Below are 18628 nucleotides of genomic sequence, written 5' to 3'. Positions count from 1 at the left end.
TGGAAAGGCAGGGTTACATGGGAGAAGGTAGGTCTGGGTGGGTCTGCTCTTTTGAGGGTCGGTATGGACTCAATGGCCTGTTTCCACACTATAGAACTTCTTTGATTCTAAACTTCTAACCCCATTTCCTCTGTTTGAGGGTTATAAATGCTAATTAAAAATGCATATACTAAAATAAGTCTGCAATGCATCAAATTCACAGGTACAACTCTTAAAAATAGAATGAAACTGAAACCGTGCCTCCCTTTTCTTAATATAAAATATAAATTAAACTTAAGATGACACATTGTTCAGAATGAAAGAGAGAAGATAATGTTATAGACATACAAAAAGCATGTATGTTTCTCCTACTTGGAGATCTTCCTGCTGCTGATTATTAGCCATCCCTGACCCAAGTCTTTGAGACCTTTTCATGTATAATATTATAATCAATGAACTGATGTAGCAACATCCTATTTTCCCATCCTTTCAGTGGTGACAAGTCAACAAGGGATAATGTTACTGCTCCAAAGCCACTCCAACATTGAGATGAAAAGCCAACGGATTAGTGACATATGCAAATGGCAGCAAGTAGTCAATAACCATCAAGTTGGAGGATGTCCAGCAACATATCCTGCCTTTAATGTTTACTGTTACCTTCTGTTGCATGGCCCCCAGATTACTTTCCTGTTATGTTTTCTAAATACTGATGTGATTCAAGTGAGGACAATGACGGATGTGTAAACAAGCTTAATGGCTGAGTGAAGCTTGAATTTTAGATCAGGGACCACAGACCCAAGCAGCAGCTTTCTCCACTCCCACCAAGTGAGAGCTCTCCATGTTCATTTTGAACATGACTAAAACATAATTACTAATATAAATCCAATTATTGATCATGGATATAATCAGGTTTTATATGGAATTACTTTTCTGTAATAGGTGTCCAATATTTATGTCTCCAAATTAATTTTCTAAGGGTTAGCTGTTTATCTCATTATTCAGTACGTTTCTTAAATAACATGCCGAAAGCTCCCATCATAGAACTGTAAACCAGCTAAGAACTTGCAACAGCACTAAGCCAGAAGCTTATCAGTGCCCTGTCTCCATTTGCTGTATGATTTAGTTCTTTAAACTCCTATGCATATTTGGCAGACTCTAGCCTGGATGCTTGCCAACCTGCACTTAAGATTTTTGAACTCCTTTTCCAGCAAGGAGAGCATGTATATTCTATGTAAGAGAAGTGGGAACTCCAAATGTGTACAGTTTGGTGATTTAAAGAAATAGGTCTAATCAATTGAATTAGAATTTCTAAAATAGTGAGAACAAATTGTGTGGAAACTGCTGAGCTGTTAAAATCACAGTGTCTGGACAATGTTCTGTCAGGAACTATAAATGATCTGACCCTGTTGGACAAATTGAAAAAGTATTCAAAGTGATCCTCGTGATTATATAACAAGTGTTTGGTTGTCTGATCACTTATGATTTTTTTAAAATTTATTGACCAACAACAGCTGAAGCCACAAAGGTATATCAACCAGAGCAGGTTCCCCCAATAAATAGGGATTTATACGCATCCTTTAGCCTGCTTTGAGTTGAAGTAATTATTACTGTCTTGTTTCAGTCTGTATAGAGATTTTTCTAAGATCCATGAAGCTACTTTAGTGGTGAAAAAAGGTGGGTTGAAGTGATGAAATATGGAATATTATGAACAAATTGAAATTTGAATGTGAATTAGAAATGAACTGATGACTTGCAAAATGTTTTTTGGAATTGTTAAATTTTTAATTCTTTGTTTTAAAAGGAAATAAATCTTGTAATTAATTTCAAGACATAGAAGTATCTATAAATATTATATATTCATTTCTATATACTTAAATAAACTTTACTTGAAACATGGTCCTTTTCTATTTTAATTAAAATGGTGTTCTTGATTGTTAGTGTTTTTGAGCTATGTAATATTTAAGTGAACAAAATAGACATAACATCACTCAGTGCAAATCTTTTTGTTTATACATATTGGTATGGCATCACCCAGTCAGGGTTACCTGCCTCTTCCATATGTGAAGAAGTGATGTGTGATAGTGAGTTTAATATATCTGGTCATTCTATTAAATACTGTATTGGTAAGTAGATGACCTGCAAGAGGTTCAACTATGCTGTTGCAATCAGCTCATCTTTCAAAATGCCAGTCAGCAAAGTAACAGGCATGTCACATATAATTAACTACAATAAAATATGTTTCCTTGACAATTTTTCAGTGTGATCCAGATGTGTAATAGTTGAGTCCACTCAACTTAAGCAAGTCAAAATAATTTAGGTTCAGATAGATCAAAACCAAAGCACCCCATGTCTGTTACAGGGAATGGTTGATATATAAGCAGTGTGTACAGATAAGCCTTTTATTGCAAAAACCATTGTATCCAAGCTACCTGGAGCCGCTGGCAATAAGCAGAACTCCAGTGATAAATATTTTCTTCTAAGAAAAAATGGCTGTGTTAGTTAGTCATTAAAAGAGCCCCAAACATTCTCCCATCTTGTCAGAAAATAGCTTCTAGTTGGTCATTAGACAAATGACAATATTTTGCTTGACGAAACAGATAGCAATCTCCATGAACTCTATAAAATATGTAATGCTTACCATATTTCAACGTTAAAAACTGAAAACATTACTGTTACACTCCCAGGAAAATAGGACTCAGGAGAAGGCTATTTGCTTCTCAAAACCTGCCCCACCATTCAATAACATCATGGCTGACCTGGTTGTGGAGGTCTTAGCTCACTTTTCTGTCTGCACTCTCCCTCCCCACGAATAACATTGCAATCTTTTGTCTGTCAAAATCCTATCTTACTCAGCCTTGAATAAATGTAACGATTCAGTCTCCAATATCTTCTCGAGAGCATCACTCACTCTAATCATTCTGCAAAAGTGTCATACTAGAAATAAAAAAGTGCTGGAGGTCACAGCGGGTAAGAGAATGTGGTGCTGGAAAGACATAGTGGGTAAGGCAGCTAATGTTTGAAGTCTAGGTGACTTTTCATCTGAGCTGAAGTGAAATATGGAGGAGGCAGTATTTAAGCAATAGTTGTGCTGGGGGGGAAGTGGTGGTTTGGAGGGATTGGAGAGCTGGGGTGGAAAGGATGTTGATAGTTCAGACTAAGTGATTGGAATTTGAGAATGACAGAACAATGGTGTGTCTAACTGCCAGACTGGAAATAATAGACAGTCCCACTGGGGTGGAGGGAGAGGAGCAAGAACATGGTGACGGAGAATGTAACAAGCAAAGCTAAAAGAAATGGAAGGGATGTATTTACAGTTTTAAGGTGTTGAGCTCAATACTGAGCCCAGAAGGTTGTAAAATGCTTAGTTTGAAGATGAGATGTTGATCCTCCAGTTTTTGCTGTGACTTACTGGAGCATTGCAGCATGCTGAGGGCAGACATGTGGGCAAGTGAGCAGGATGCAGTGTTAATGCAGCTACAGGAAGGTCAGGATCATGCTTGCACAGGGACTGGAGGTGCTGTGCAAGTAGTCTCCCAGTCTGCGTTTGGTTTCTCCAATGTAGGGTAGGATACATTGGGTGCAGTGAATACAAATCACAAGATTGGAGGAAGTACAGGTGAAATGCTGCTTCACCTGTAAAGACCGTTTAGCCCTTGGATGGTGTGCAGGGAGGTGGTGAAGGGGCAAGTGTTGCATCTTCTGTGGTTACATGGGAAAGTGCTGTGGGAAGTGAGAGGATGGTGTTGGTCATAGAGGAATGGACTCTGGTATCCCAGAGGGGACGATCCCTGTGAAATGCAGACAGAGGGAGTGAGGGCAAAATGTGTTTGGTGGTGGCGCTCTGCTAGAGTTGTCTGAAATGGTGAAGAATGATCCTTTGAATGCTCAAAAGGTGTCCCCCTCCTCCCTGTCGTCAGCCACAGTGTTATCCATGTATGGAATAGTTGGTTCCTTTCCTGCAGAGGTGATGATGTTTTCACTGTTGCATGTATTCAGGACTTCTCAAACCTGAATACTTATACAAGCATATCCAGTGAGTTTTTCCTATGAGTTGTCAATAACTGTGCACAGTTATTTGAAGTAATTTCTTCTCATGGCTGTTCTAAATGACTAGCCCCTTGAAGCTGTGACCCCAAGTCTAGACTCTCAAAGGGAAAAAAATCACCCCAACTTCTATTCTTTAAGCCCTTTGAATCTTGTATGTTTCATTAGTCTAAAATTGAGGGAGCATAGCCCAGTCTACTCAGTTTCTCCTGATGGGACAATTTCCTCATTCAAGCAATGAATCTGGTGTACTCAGTTGCATCTCCTCAAAAGCAAGTTCGCCTTGCCTTTGGCAAGGAAATCAAGATGTATCTAACTGAACAGTTATTCTGTCTGCCACATCTTGCCCATTCACCTAATCAGTCTTTATCCCTTTGCAGAATCTTTGCATCCTTCTTAGCACTTACATTCCCACCTAGATATTGTATTCTTATGAACCTGAATGTATTATACTGTCATCATAATTATTCATAAATATTGTAAATAACTGAGATCTGTGTGCTGATCCCTTCAGCGTTCATTTCTTAGAGCGTACCATCTTGAACGTTCTGTATTCTCGTATTCACTGTTTTCTGTTTAAAAATCAATCCTCAATCCATGCTACTAAGTTACTCCAAATCCATGACTCCTAATTTTGTGTAATAAACTCTTGTGTGGCAACATTTCAAATACTTTTAAAGAATCCAATGCACTCCATTCACTGGGTCCCACTTATCCACCCTGCTGATTGCAACTTTAAGAAGTTAGTAGATCTGTCAAATACTTTATTTTCATAAATCTAGGTTCATGCTTCCCAATTATATTATGGTTTTGTAGTTGTCGTGTTATCAAGTCTTTATTATAATTGATTCTTATAAATATAATAGGAAAACAGATTCCTTCTTAAGAACCAAAAGTACCAAAGGTGGAATGTTTTTGTTTCACAAGTGTCCTGAATTGAGTCAACATTGGAAGGCATTTTCCTGTGTCAAATTAATGTGAAGAGTTTACGATTATAACAAGCTGTTATTACTTATAATGCATTGTCTGAAAGGGTGATGGAAGCAGATTCAATAGTAACTTTCTAAAGGAAGCTATTAACTACTTGAAACAGAGAAATTTGCAGTGCTATGGGAAGACAGCAGGAGAGTAGGATTAAATGGGAGAAGCCTTTCAAAGAGCTGACACAGGTATGATAGACAGAATAACTAGTATGATTCTATGAAGTAATGTCTTGTTGGACCCACAAGGAATCCGTATACTGAGTCAGATTTTTTTCTCATTTGAATCAGGCCACGTTGAGTCAAAGTGTAATCTTGCCTTCCTAATTTAATGCTTCAGAAAATACTCATTTCGAAACTTGAAATCTATTTCAGGTCACACATTCCTTATTCCTTCAATGTTGTTTTGGATCCTCCAAGTCTTATCAAGTTGTCTTCAAAGTTCTCGTCCCTACTTTCAAATCCATAGTAGTCTCTTCCAATCCCATCCTAGTTTGTTTGAGCCTTTTATTCCCACAATCATAGCTGTTCCTATTTCAAAACGTATTAGCTGACAAATACAAACTGATGTAAGGAGGAAAGGTAACTTCTAATAATCCGACAGAAAAAAAGGAGAATTGAATTCACTGGGAGAAGCAAGTTTAAAGGAGACCAGGCAGGCAAAAGGAAACTAGCCTCAATTGCTCTTTCTCCCTTTCTCTTAACTGAAAGAGAACTGTCAGAAGAGATGATTATCATAAAAGTTTCCAGTGAAGCCGAAACTGAAATTTGCAAATGACGGTCAATATTCTGAATCAATACTTTGTAAGGAAAGATATAGTCTGCGCTTTGCACAAAATATGTCAAATATAATCAAATATGTTGTTAATAATCAAACAGACGTCATGGATAGATTAAATTACGTCGGACCAAATGTTTCACCAGAGCTAGATGGTATTTAACTCAGAGTTACTGAAGGAAACTAGCTGGGAGATTTCAGGTACTAAAAACCATTATGATAGAGTCTTGGAGCATTTGGAGTTTTCAGTTGATTGGAAGCAGGACAAGTTAACCCATATTAACAAGAGGGAAAAAAAAACCCATCAGTTGCATTTCCATCCTGTGTGAAATCTTGGAATTGATCATCAAGAGTAAGCACATAAAGTATATGGATAACAAGCTAGTAAGCATCAGCCAACATGAGTTCACTATGAGAATGTCAAGCTGTAACTTCATTGAGAAAGTAATATTCTACGTTGACTTTATTATTGTCAGTTGTCTTTGTTAGTCCAAAGTAGAGCTCAGAATTCCAAGTAAAGTAGCAATAGCCACTATGAAAGATCTCTCATACGCCACATGCATATGCATACACATTCTCCCTCTCTCTCTCACACAGGAATTCTTCCCTCCAGAAACAGAAATTTCATTTGAGCCATACCACTACAATGAAATCGGCCTATTTTCATCAATTAATACAATGCCAGTCAGCAATTTGTGAATATTGTAGCATTTACAATTTTGCATAGGTTGCTTAAAAGAGTTGAAGTGTTACCAAATAGAAATTCTTGGGTCACAATTAGGTTTAGGGCTAGTCAGGGAGAGTCTAAAGCAGGCTTTGTAAACAAAATTGCTGTTCCTGGCTGTGAAGCTGGAAATTTTGTTTGAGATCATTTAGTCTGTGTAATTAGGGCTCAGGAAGAAGACCTAGGGATAATAAGATAATTCTCGCAGTTAGGATTCAGAGAAGTCCTGGAAGTCAGTACATACAGCCAGGTAGACCATTAATAGTTTGGTGCAACCAAGAACAGAATGAAAAAATCCTACAAGCAGTATTTGCATCGTACAGCTGAGAAACATTATAGCATGGGCTACTAACAAATCCCATCTTGGTGCAGCTGTTTGTGGACATGCTGGAACTTTGCCCATATATTGGTAATGGAGGGCAGTTTCAGGAGTCCAGGGGTGTCTGGTCACAAGAAAGGAGGGAATGACCAGTGCAGATCAACTTTTGAGGAAGCTCTGAATTCTCAAAAGAGAATTGGATTCCATTGTAAAGTGTTGATGAGATGTGCTGACCCAAAGTGTTACTGACAATTGTCAGAATTACTGAGAATCTATTGGATCTGTTGTGACTGCATTTATTATTTGATGTGCTCTGTGGAATGTTCAACCACAGTTTATCTGTTATCCATATTTACCTATGTTAATTCAAGGTGTTAGAATGTAAATTCTGTATCATGTAAATTGTATTACCGTGTTAACATCTTTGTAAATTTTTTTTGGAAATTTGAGGCTTTATTCTTCTATTAAGTACCTGGGATCTCATAGTTTGTCTATGTTAAAAAGATTTTAATGACCACCAGCCAGATCATTACATAAATTTGGTGGTCCATTCCATAGTCATAGCATGATTTTGTCAGCACAAAAAGAATAAAGTGGACTTTGTGAATCTTTCAGAACTGACCTTTTCTTTGACCGATTGGTGCTTAAACAGGAAATTCTCAATTTTTATTGGACACAATCCTAAAATATGTGGAGGATGTTTGGTTAAAAAAATGAATGCCATGTTGTGTTTAGTATGTATGGTTTTCCCTGTTCGTTGAATGTAGTTTATCTTTTCACATACCTTGATCCCACCAACTTTTTCTCACCATTTTTAGCAAATTTAGAGAGCATGGCTAGCCTACATATATCAACGAGTTCTAAAGATTACTTAATAGATTTGATATTCATTGTATAGCTGATATTGGGAAGTACATATTATTCGTGCATGACAGAAGGAAATTCTTTCAAAAGCCAATCTTGGAGTAATAAATTAGGTGATAATTTTAGTGTCAGATTTGCTATAATGTTGGAAATTTGTAGGCCATAGTTGCCACTTCAGAGATCTAACAGAAAGTCTAGACTGAGACTTCAGTACAATACTGAAGGTGTGCAAAAAACAACCTTGAAAGAAAAGAAACAGCTTTTTAATTAAACAGATTTGAAGCCTCTGCAAGCCATTCACTTTGAAAGTGGCAGTTCATAAAAAAAATCTCAGTTTAACAGACCATTCGTCTCATTGTTGTATATGAGATTCTTATATATTTAATGGTTATACCAGGAACATCACAATGTATTTCTTTCCAGGTAACGTTTCAATAAAATGTAGTAAGGTTAAAAGAGATGAGACTTATTTCTTTCCTTCATTAAACTTTTCTTGGCTAATTTACAGATCCTTTACAGCCTAAGACAGTTTTTGCTTTTTTACTTTTTTGCTGATAATTCAAACTTTTCCTAGTCAATTCTTATCTCAATCACCTATTTCTGAGAAGGTAGACAAAAATTTAGGATAATTGAGATAGATGCGTCACTTAGTGTAAATAACCCTACTAATCACTTTGCTGCTTACTGCTTTATTTTTGGTGATTTTAAATTGAGCTGAATGATGCTTTTCAACAAAAGTGGGGAATCATTGAGTATGTCAACTCCACCTAGACTTCCCAGTTGTCAAGTTAAGAACAATAAGTCAGCAGTTGTTAAAATACTAGCCAGTGATAATTACCACTCTACATTAATGTGATTATAATAATTTCATGTTCACATCAAATTGACAAATTTGTCATTTGTTGCAGCTCTGATAGCAATTGGTCAGTACAGTACAACCATTGAAACGGTGGATGTAGGCTGGTGCAAAGAAATCACAGATAAGGGAGCAACTCAGATCTCGCAGACAAGCAAGTCCCTTAGATATTTGGGACTTATGAGGTGTGATAAGGTAAGGAATTCACTGAGAATACTTATAATTACAGTCAATTTACCATATTCATGTTTCATAAACTTGCTGTTAAGTTGTCTTGTACGTTCACTTTTGTAATGGTCAGAAATCCAATGCAAATTGACACAATGCTATCATTTACCTATTTTATAAAAATGTTATGTTGAAGACGTTCAATAATATTTTAAAGAAGATTATATATATATTGTTATCAAGTCAAAATTTCTTGTGCATGAAATAAACAAAATCTCTGTTAGCCTCCAATCCTTTTCCCATGATTTCCTAATGCCTGAAGGGCCAGCATTCATGTCCAGCACAAAGAAGCCAGTTCTCTGAACTACCATCTGAGTTTATTGGTGTTTGATGCATGCTTGAGATGTGACTCCATTAATCTCTGAAAGTACTACTGTTGGAGCCTACAAAACTTTCTGCAAGTATGCTTTACGTATAATTTAATCTATACACAACAACCACTCACCACTAGGTTAGAGTTTCTGCTGACTTATGCCTTCCTCTAATTAATCATGTGACTTGACATTATCATTGCACAGCCTTCAGATTTTAATCCCATGACTTTACAAGTAAAGCCATTCTTGAGGTGTGTATTTTAAGAAAAGTTTATCAAGTAGTGCTGATATAGTATTGCCTTTCTCCCACATTTGATCTCCCACATTAGAGGGTGCTCTGGATAAATGAACTGCATATCATTGACCAGTCTGTCATTTCTTTCTTGGCAATTCTTTGTGTTTATCAAAATGAGGACTGTCAGTGGCGAAGAAAAGAACATTTTAGATTCGAGTAAGGTACCACTAGCTTTCTTTGTTAAAGACAAAACACAATGTCATTGAATCATAAAATTGCTACACTGCAGAAAGAGGCCATTCGGCCCATCAAATCTGCACTGATCCTCCAAAGAACATCCCACCCAAACACAGTCCACCATCCTATCCTCTTGACCCCACATTTACTACAGCTAATGCACCTAGCCTGCACACTGTGGGACAATTTAGCATGGTCAGTTTACCTAACCTACACATCTTTGGGCTGGGGGAAGAAACTGGACAACCCAATGGAAACCAGCCCAGATATGGGGAGAATGAGCAAACTTAACCCAAGTCTGGAATTGAAACTGGGTCCCTGACACTATGAGGCAACAGTGCTATCCACTGAGCCACCATGCTGTCCAAAAATAAAAAAAAAGTAGGCAAGCAATTGGGACTCACCTGGGATTTAAAACTGAGACCTCTCTCATGTCTGCATTACATGAGCCCCAAAATATGAATCGTATCTCACGACCAATGAACTATTTCTTAAAGCTGATTGCCATCTCCTGTGATATGAAATTGGCCTTTTTTTTGGATTATGTGAATGAGGCTTAACATGCAACAGAACCACAAATTCCTCCTTTCACCACAATATTTTAATCAAGATTAAATAGGCTGCTTAGAGAGTCCTGAATATTCAAAAAAGCTGGTAAGAATAAACATTGCACAAAGCAAAAAAGCAAATAATTAACAACATGGCATCATGTAATACACAATACTTGAAATTGCCTCCAACAATTACAGTTCGGTCCAATCTCCTAAGCATTAAATATGCATGAGACTCCACTATCAGCATAGAACTTCACTAGCTACTAGCAAAATATATAGGATTGAGGCTATGGTCTTGTAGCACAGTTTAAAATACAGTCTGGCCTCTGTACCCCAAGAAAAGTATACTTGCCTCAGAAGGAGTGTAATGAAGATTCACTGGTTTGATTTTTGGAATGAAGGGAATTGCCCTTTGAGAAGAAGTCGAGTAGAATGGCTGTGAAATATTGAAGTTTAAGTTTCATCTCTTTGAAACATATAAGACTCTTGAATACTTGAAAGGGTATATGCTAAACTATTTTTCTCCCTGAGTGAACAGTGTAGAATTAGGTAGCAGCACCTCAGGATAAGGAGTCAATTAGGACTGGGTTGACAAGTTTCTTAACTGATAAATAAGGTTGTGAATCCTTGGACTTTTCTGTTTCTAAGGCTATGGATGTTCAGTTGTTGAAGTTATTCTTGGCTGAAATTAATGGAATTTTGGATTCTAAGGAAATCAAAGATTTGAGGATTGGGCAGTAAAATAAGAGATGCCTTGAAGATCAATTGTGCTCTTACTGAATGGAACAAAAGGTTCAAGTGGTCATATGGCATACTTCTCTTCTTTCTTATGTTCTTGACTTTAGTAGTTAAGTCTTGTAATTTCTGCCCTTCAATGACCTTTTCCAGATTCTTTTAACTGCGTTTTTGACAAATGTAATGTGAGTGCTTCTGCTCTACAAAGCTCCCTCACAGTGCTTCAACATAGATAAAAACAGACAAACTCGGAACTGGTGAAAGGGGAAAATCAAAAGCATTTATTTCAAACAGACTGTGATATCTCACACGCAAGTATTGCTTTCCCACTAGACAGGCAGCCATGTTATTAATCAATTTTAGCATTCAGGTAAATCTCAGACTTCTGGTCCTCATAACAAGTTGATTGCTTTTGACACTTACCTTGCAGATCAAATGACTTATCTTCAGGAACAAGTTTTGCATAATTTTAGTATTTCAAAGATATGAGGGAACTTTTGATGCAATTAACTTGTGTTGACTTCATGGCAGGAAATTTGCTGAACTAGACAACTTTAGTAGAGGTTTGCCATATAAAAACAAAGACAATTTTGTACTTAAATTACATTAGTTATTTAACTTTTTTTCTGACATATAAGATAAATCCAATACACAGATTTTTTATGGCCAACCTTATAGAGGTTTAAATCATGAGGGGCATGGTTAGGGTAAATAGGCAAGGTCTTTTCCCTGGGGTGGGGGAGTCCAGAATTAGAGGGCATAGGTTGAGGGTGAGAAGGGAAAAACTTAAAAGGGACCTAAGGGGCAACATTTTCACGCAGAAGGTGGTGCATGTATGGAATAAGCTGCAAAAGGAAGTGGCAGAGGCTGGGACATTTTAAAGGCATCTAGATGGTTATATGAATAAGAAGGGTTTAGAGGGATACGGGCCAGTGCTGGAAAATGGGAGTATATTAGGTTAGGACGTCTGGTCGTCATGGATGAGTTGGACCAAAGAGCCTGTTTCCGTGCTGTACAGCTCTATGACTCTGTGACTCTAAGCTATTTTCTATTTCATAAGTCATGCACAAAATACCATTTGTAGGAGGTTTTCTGGTACAATGATACATTGTTGTCTCTGAGCCAGATGCTCCAGATTTAAATCTCTCCCCAATGCCCACCCCCCACTTCCCCACCAGGACTTCATAAAATATCAAATATTTTAAACGTACGTCATTAAGAACAGGAGAGATTCCTGATCAATAATGTGATGGAAATAAATTGAGCATTGATCATTACTATTCTTAGATCCAGACTACAGCCTGCATGTCAAGGCAAAACAACCTGGACCTTTGGGGCACTGGTTGGCCAGACAGCCATTGTGGGTCAGATTGGCGTCAATAGTATGATGTTTGATCCGTGTTCTGGCAACAATGGATCTTGTGCCTTGCCATACTCATGGAGGAGATCAAGGATTGGACCTGCCTTGTGGCAGAGACTGAAGAGGCAACACATTTCATAGAATCATAGAAGATAAGAGCAGAAGTAGGCCATGTGACCCCTTGAGTCTGGTCTGTCATTTTGTATGATCAAAGCTGATCATCAAGCTCAATACCTTAATCCTACCCTTCCCCTCTATCCCTTTTAGCCACAGGAGCTATATCTACCAGCTTCTTGAAAACACGTAATGATTTGGCCTCATTCATTTTCTGTATTAATGAATTATACTCCCCACTCTCTGGGTGAAGAAATTTCTCCTCTTTGCAGCCCTAAATGATTTATCTTTATCCTTAAGCTATGACTCCTGGTTCAGGATTCCCCCACCACTGGGAACATCCTTCTACATCTAAACTGTAAGAAGTTTGCATGTTTCTGTGAGATCCTCCCTCCTTTTTCTGAAGTCCAGTGTATTCAGTCCTGCCATCCCAGGAAACCTGCACTGCATTCCCTCTGTAGTAAGAACATCCTTCCACGGATAAGATGACCAAAACTACACACTGTATTCCAGGTGTGGCCTCACCAATGTCCTGTATAATTGCAACAAGACATCCTTGTTGCTGTCCTCAAGTTCTCTCACAAAGAAGGCTAACACCCAGTTTACCTTTTTTACTGCCTGCTGCATCTGCACATTGATTTGCCCATGTGGACATCCAGATTGTGTTGCACATTCCCCTTTGTCAATTTATAGCCTTTCAGATAATAATCTGGCTTCCTATTTTTGCTACCAAAGTGGACAACCTCACATCCCCATTAATCTGCATCTGCCATACATTTCCCCAATCAATCAGCCTGACCAAATTTCACAACAATATCTCTGCAATAGCTTACCCTTCCATCTAGCTTTGGTTCTCCTGAAAATTTTGAGATATTACATTTAGTTCCATCATCTAAATTATTGACATATTTTGTGAATAGCTAGAATTTACTGCCAGCTATTCAGAAAAATATCCATTTCTCTATTCTTTGTTTCCAACTGCTAATTTTCTATCCATCTCATTACACTATCCCCAATCCCACCCTGTTTAATTTTACACAATAATCTCTTATGTCGGACTTCGTCAGAAGCGTTCTGAAAGCCCAACTAAACTGCATCCACAGGTTCCTTTGATAAACTCTACTAAACACATTTTTGAAGAATTCTGGCAGATTTATCAAGCATGACTTCCCTTTTGTAAATCCATGCTGACTGTGTCAGATTCTATGTATTCTGCTATTAAATCTTTGATGATGGATTCTGGCATCTTCCTCACGACCCACTACTGGTTTGTAATTTCCTGTTTTCTCTCTGCCTCCATTTTTAAATAGTATAGTTACATTAGTTAATCTGTAGGAATTATTCTGTAGTCTATAAAGACTCTTGTAAGATGACCACCACTATATCTATTACTTCTAGGGCCACTTTCTTTTAGATACTGTAGGATGTAGATTATCAGGCTCTGGGAATTTATAAGCTTCAATCCCATCACTTTCTCCAACACTGTTTCTCTACTCATACAGATTTGCTTTGGTTCCTCCCTCTCATGAAACCCATGCCCCCCCCCCTCATTTCTGGGATATTATTAGTGTCTTTCATTGTGAGGACAAAAGTGAAGAATGGATTTGGTTCAAAAACTAAAAAAACTACAGACGCTTAAAATCAGAAATGAAAACAGAAATTTCTGAAGAAACTCAGCAGGCCTGGCAGCATCTGTGGAAAGAAAGCAGAGTCAATGTTTTGGCTTCAATCACGCTTCTTCAGAATGGTTAGTTCATTAGCCAATTCTTTGTTACCCATTATAAGTTCCCTCATTTTGATTGTAAGGGACCTACATTAATTTTCACCAATTTACTTATCTTTGTATACCTAAGAAACATTGACAGTCAATTCTTACGTTTCCTGCAAGATTACTCTCATACTCTATTTTCCTCTTCTTAATAAATCGTTTGCTGATTTCTGAAGTTTTCCCAGTCCTCAGGTCTATTATTATTTTCTGCCAATTTGTATGCCTCTTATTTTGCATGTATGATTATCTCTAACTTGATTCGTAAGCCATGGTTTGGCCACAGTTATCTTTGCGTTTTTGTACCAGATATGAATAAACATTTTTTACAGTTCACCTATTTGTTCTTTGATGTTTGCCATTGCCTATCCCTCTCATTCCTTTCAGTAACATTTCTTAATCCATCATAGCCAACTCATGCCTCATACCATTGTAGTTTTCCTTCTTAAGATTCAGGACTCTGGTCTCAGAATCAACTACTTCAATTTCCAGCTTGATGAAGAATTCTATAAGTTTATGAACACTCATCCCTAAGGATCTCTGACAACTACATTACCAATTATTCCATTCTCATTGCGTAATACCTAATGTGGCCTGTTATCCAATTGGTTCCTCAACTCAGTGAACCATCCCATACTCTAGGAATTCCTCCTCTACATTTTGGAACTAGTTTGATTCGCCCAGTCTATATACAGATTAAAGTAAACCATAATTATAGATGTTCCTATATCGTGTGCATCTCTGACTTCTGGTTTAATGCCATTCTCAACACCACCCCAACAGTGTTGTAGTCTATGTACCATTTCACTAATGATTTTGCCCCTTGGAATTTCTCAATTCTACCCATATAGATTCTACATTATCTGAGCCAAAAATCTTTCTTCACCATTGTATTTATCCCCTCTTTAACCAATAATGAAACTCGACTGCCTTTATCTTTTTGTCTGCCCTTCCTAAACATTTAATGCCTGATCATCCTGCAGCCATGTCTCTGTAATCCCAATTACATCACACCTGTTCATATCTATTTGCATAATTAATTCATCCACTTTATTTCTAGTGCTCCATGTATTTAGGCACAAAGCCTTAAAGCTTGTCTTTTGGGTGGCAAGGTGGCTCAGTGGTTGGCACTGTTGCCTCACGGTACCGGGGACCTCAGTTCAACTCTACCCTCGGGCGACTGTCTGTGTAGAGTTTGTACATACTTCCTTTGTCTGCATGGGTTTTCTCCGGGTTCCCTGATTTCCTTCCACAATCCAAAGGTTAGGTAGATTGGTCATGCTAAATTTCCCATAGTGTTCAGGAATGTGCAGGCTAGTTGGATTAGCTATGGAAAATGCAGGGTTACAGGGATAGGGTAGTGGGGTGGGTCTGGGTGGGATAGTTTTCGGAGAATCAGTATGAATGCGATGGGCCAAATGGCCTGGTTCCACACTGTAGGAATTCTATAAATAAGTTGCTTAATGTTACTTGTTTGATTCTCACTATATTGTCCCATGGCTTTTAATTCTTTTGCTCATCACCTCTGTTATTCCCTTTGCCATCTTTTGTTCTTGTCTTTGAATCACCTTCCTCTGACTTGTTGCATAGATTCCCACCCTTCTGCCAATTTAATATAAACCATCCTCAATTCCAAAAGAAAAACTCTCCAGTAAGTACTCTCTCCAGGACATCAGTCCTGGTCCTCCTCAGGTGTAACCCATCCAATTAGTCATGGGCCCACCTCCCCTGGAACCAATCCTAATGCCCAGGAGTGTAAAAGCCTCTCCATCACACCATGTCTTTAGCCACGTCTTCAACCAATATGTCCTGCTATTTCTATTCTGAAAAACATGTGGCATTGGTGGTCATGCTGAGATCATTACCTTTGAGATTCTGCTTTTCAACTTACTTCCTAATTCCCTATATTTTGCTTTTAGGATCTCATCCATGTTGTTGGTACCAGTGTGTACTCCAACCACTGGCTGTTCACCCTCCTCTTTCATGATGTCCTGTAGTCAACCAAAAACCTCCTTGAGGCATCAGGAAGGCATCAGTCCATATTGCAGTCTCAAAAATTCATATCAGTTCTCCTTACAATTGAATCACTTGTGATTATTACATTTGCACATTTGGGGCTCCTCCCCTCTGCAGCAGAACCATTTGTTTGGCTGTTATCGTTTTCCACTGATCGTTGTTCCCAACAGTTTCCAATGTGGTATATCCACAGGGGATTCCTGTATTTCCTGCCTCGTCCTCTTACTCTGCCTGGTGGTCACCCATTCTCTACCAGCCTGTGGAGTCTTAGTCAGCAGCGTGACCAGCTCTCTGTATGTGCCATCTATGATTCTCTCAGCTTTGATATTCCATGGTGTCCCCAGCCACAACTGTTCCTCTGAGACCCAGCTTTCCATGTGCTGCAGTGGGAGATACTTCCTGCATGTATGCTGGTCTTGGGCACTGAAAAATGTGTTTGGCTTCTCACGTAGGGCAGCTGTGAGCTCTCCTGCCATGACGTACCCTTCTAAATTGAATCTATACTTAATTCATATAATATCAAATAATATCAATTTCTTGTTCTTTGTTACTACAAAATGCAGTCCTTAGAAGCTATAAACCACAAAAAGACCTTATAAGCTGTGAGTGATAAAAATTAAAATATTTGTCTGAACCATACCTACTTCTTACTAATCAGCTCTCTCCCTTCAATCCTCTACTCCTGTAGTCACGTAAGACCACCCCATAAAACCATTAGACATAAGATCAGAATTAGGCCATTCGGCCCATCGAGTTTGGTCTGCATTCGATCATGGCTGATATGTTTCTCAATCCCATTCTCTTGCCTTCTTTCCATCACCCTTAATCACCTCACCAACCAAGAACCTATCTATCTCTGTCTCAAATACACTCAATGACTTGAACTCTGCAGCAATGAGTTCCACAGATTAACCACCTTTTTTGCTGAAGACATTTCCCCTCACCTCAGTTCTAAACGGTTATCATTTCACTCTGAAACTGTGTCCTTGGGACATATTCTCTCCCATTAGTGCAAGTATCTTCTTCATGTCCATTCCTATTCAGGTTTCAGTCAGAATCCCCCGTCATCCTTCTCAACTCCATCTCGTACAGATCCAGAGTCCTCAACCGCTCCTCATATGATGTGTCCTTCATTCATGCGATCATACTTATAAATCTTCTTTAGACCCTGTCCAGTGCCAGCATATTCTTCATTGGATAAAAGGCCCAAAACCACTTTCAATACTCCAAATGTGGCCTGACCAGAGCCTTATATAACTTTAACAGTACATCTCTGCTCTTGTGTTCTAGCTGTCTTGAAATGGATGCTGATATTACATTTTCCTTCATAACTGCCAACTGAACCTGCATGATAAGAGAATTCTGAACTAAGACTCCTAAGTCCATTTGCATGCCAGATTTATGAAGCCTTTCCCCGTTTAGAAAATAGACTATTCTACTCTTCCTACTCAAGTGCATAATCTCTCTCTTTCCGATATTGTACTCCATCTGACACTTCTTTGCCGTTTCTTGTCTGTCCAAAACCTTCTGTAGCCTTCCCGCTTCCTCAACACTACCTATCCCTCCACCTGTCTTTGTGTCATCTCGGGGGAGGCAATGGCCTAGTAGTGTTATCGCTAGACTATTAATCCAGAGATCCAGATAATGTTCTGGGGGTCTGGGTTCGAATCCCACCGCAGCAGATGGTGACATTTGAATTCAATAAAAATCTGTAATTGAGTCCTAATGACTATGAGAGCAGGAGAAACCCATCTGGCTCACTAATATCCTTGAGGGAATGAAACTGCCATCCTTATTTGGTCTGGCTTGCATGTGACTCCAGACCAACAGCAATGTTGTTGACTCATAACTGCCCTTTGACCAATTAAGGGCAGGCAGTAAATTCCAGAAATGAATTTCTAAAAATTAGCAAAGATGTCCTCATTTACCTCATCCAAATCATTAATGTATGATGTGAATAGTTGTGGTCCTAACCCTGCCCTCAGCTGCCTAATGCGAAAGACTCTTATCCCTATACTCTGCCTTCTGCCAGTCAGCCAGACCAGTATCTTGCCCCAACACCATGAACTCTTATCTTGTTCAGTTTTTCTGTCAGTATTTGCTTCTTCCCAACAAGCAAGACACCCTTCCCAGACTGCTTTATTATGACATTGACTGCATAGATACTCTTCCCAGACTCATGACCTTTGGTCATTTGAATGATTTTTATAGCTAAAGAAATGCTTTTAAAATACAACCATCATTTTCATGTGAGCCTGTAAGCTAATTTACGCAGAGCAAGGTCCCATTAATACAAGCTTTTGGACTTCTAGGAGCAGGAGTAACCCACTCAGCCCTTTGGGTTTGCTGTACCATTCATAGAGAATACGTCCATTATTATGATTGACTGATAGCTGATGAGCGGAGTTTCCATTTTAAAGCAGGCAGGTTGACTCTGATTGATCAGGACTTTGCTCTGAGAAGTGTGTCAACCAATGACTGCCATCTATTTATTTGAGTTGAAAGAGGAGCAGTGTGTGTACGTGG

At 38.6% G+C, this 18628-nt stretch overlaps 1 protein-coding gene across 4 annotated transcripts in view; it reads left to right on the top strand.

The window, feature by feature from the left end:
- fbxl17 (F-box and leucine-rich repeat protein 17) overlaps positions 1 to 18628 on the top strand; it is a 749949-nt gene that overhangs the window by 693049 nt on the left and 38272 nt on the right. For all 4 annotated transcript variants that reach the window (XM_060837165.1, XM_060837173.1, XM_060837184.1 and 1 more), the window contains exon 10: positions 8597 to 8739. In XM_060837165.1, the coding sequence (XP_060693148.1) occupies positions 8597 to 8739 (143 nt within the window). The remainder of the gene's footprint in view (positions 1 to 8596; positions 8740 to 18628) is intronic.

Source organism: Hemiscyllium ocellatum, chromosome 2 (genome assembly GCF_020745735.1).
Source record: "Hemiscyllium ocellatum isolate sHemOce1 chromosome 2, sHemOce1.pat.X.cur, whole genome shotgun sequence".
Taxonomy (NCBI): domain Eukaryota; kingdom Metazoa; phylum Chordata; class Chondrichthyes; order Orectolobiformes; family Hemiscylliidae; genus Hemiscyllium; species Hemiscyllium ocellatum.
Note: the sequence above shows the minus strand (reverse complement) of the source record. Positions and strands in the feature narration are given on the sequence as shown.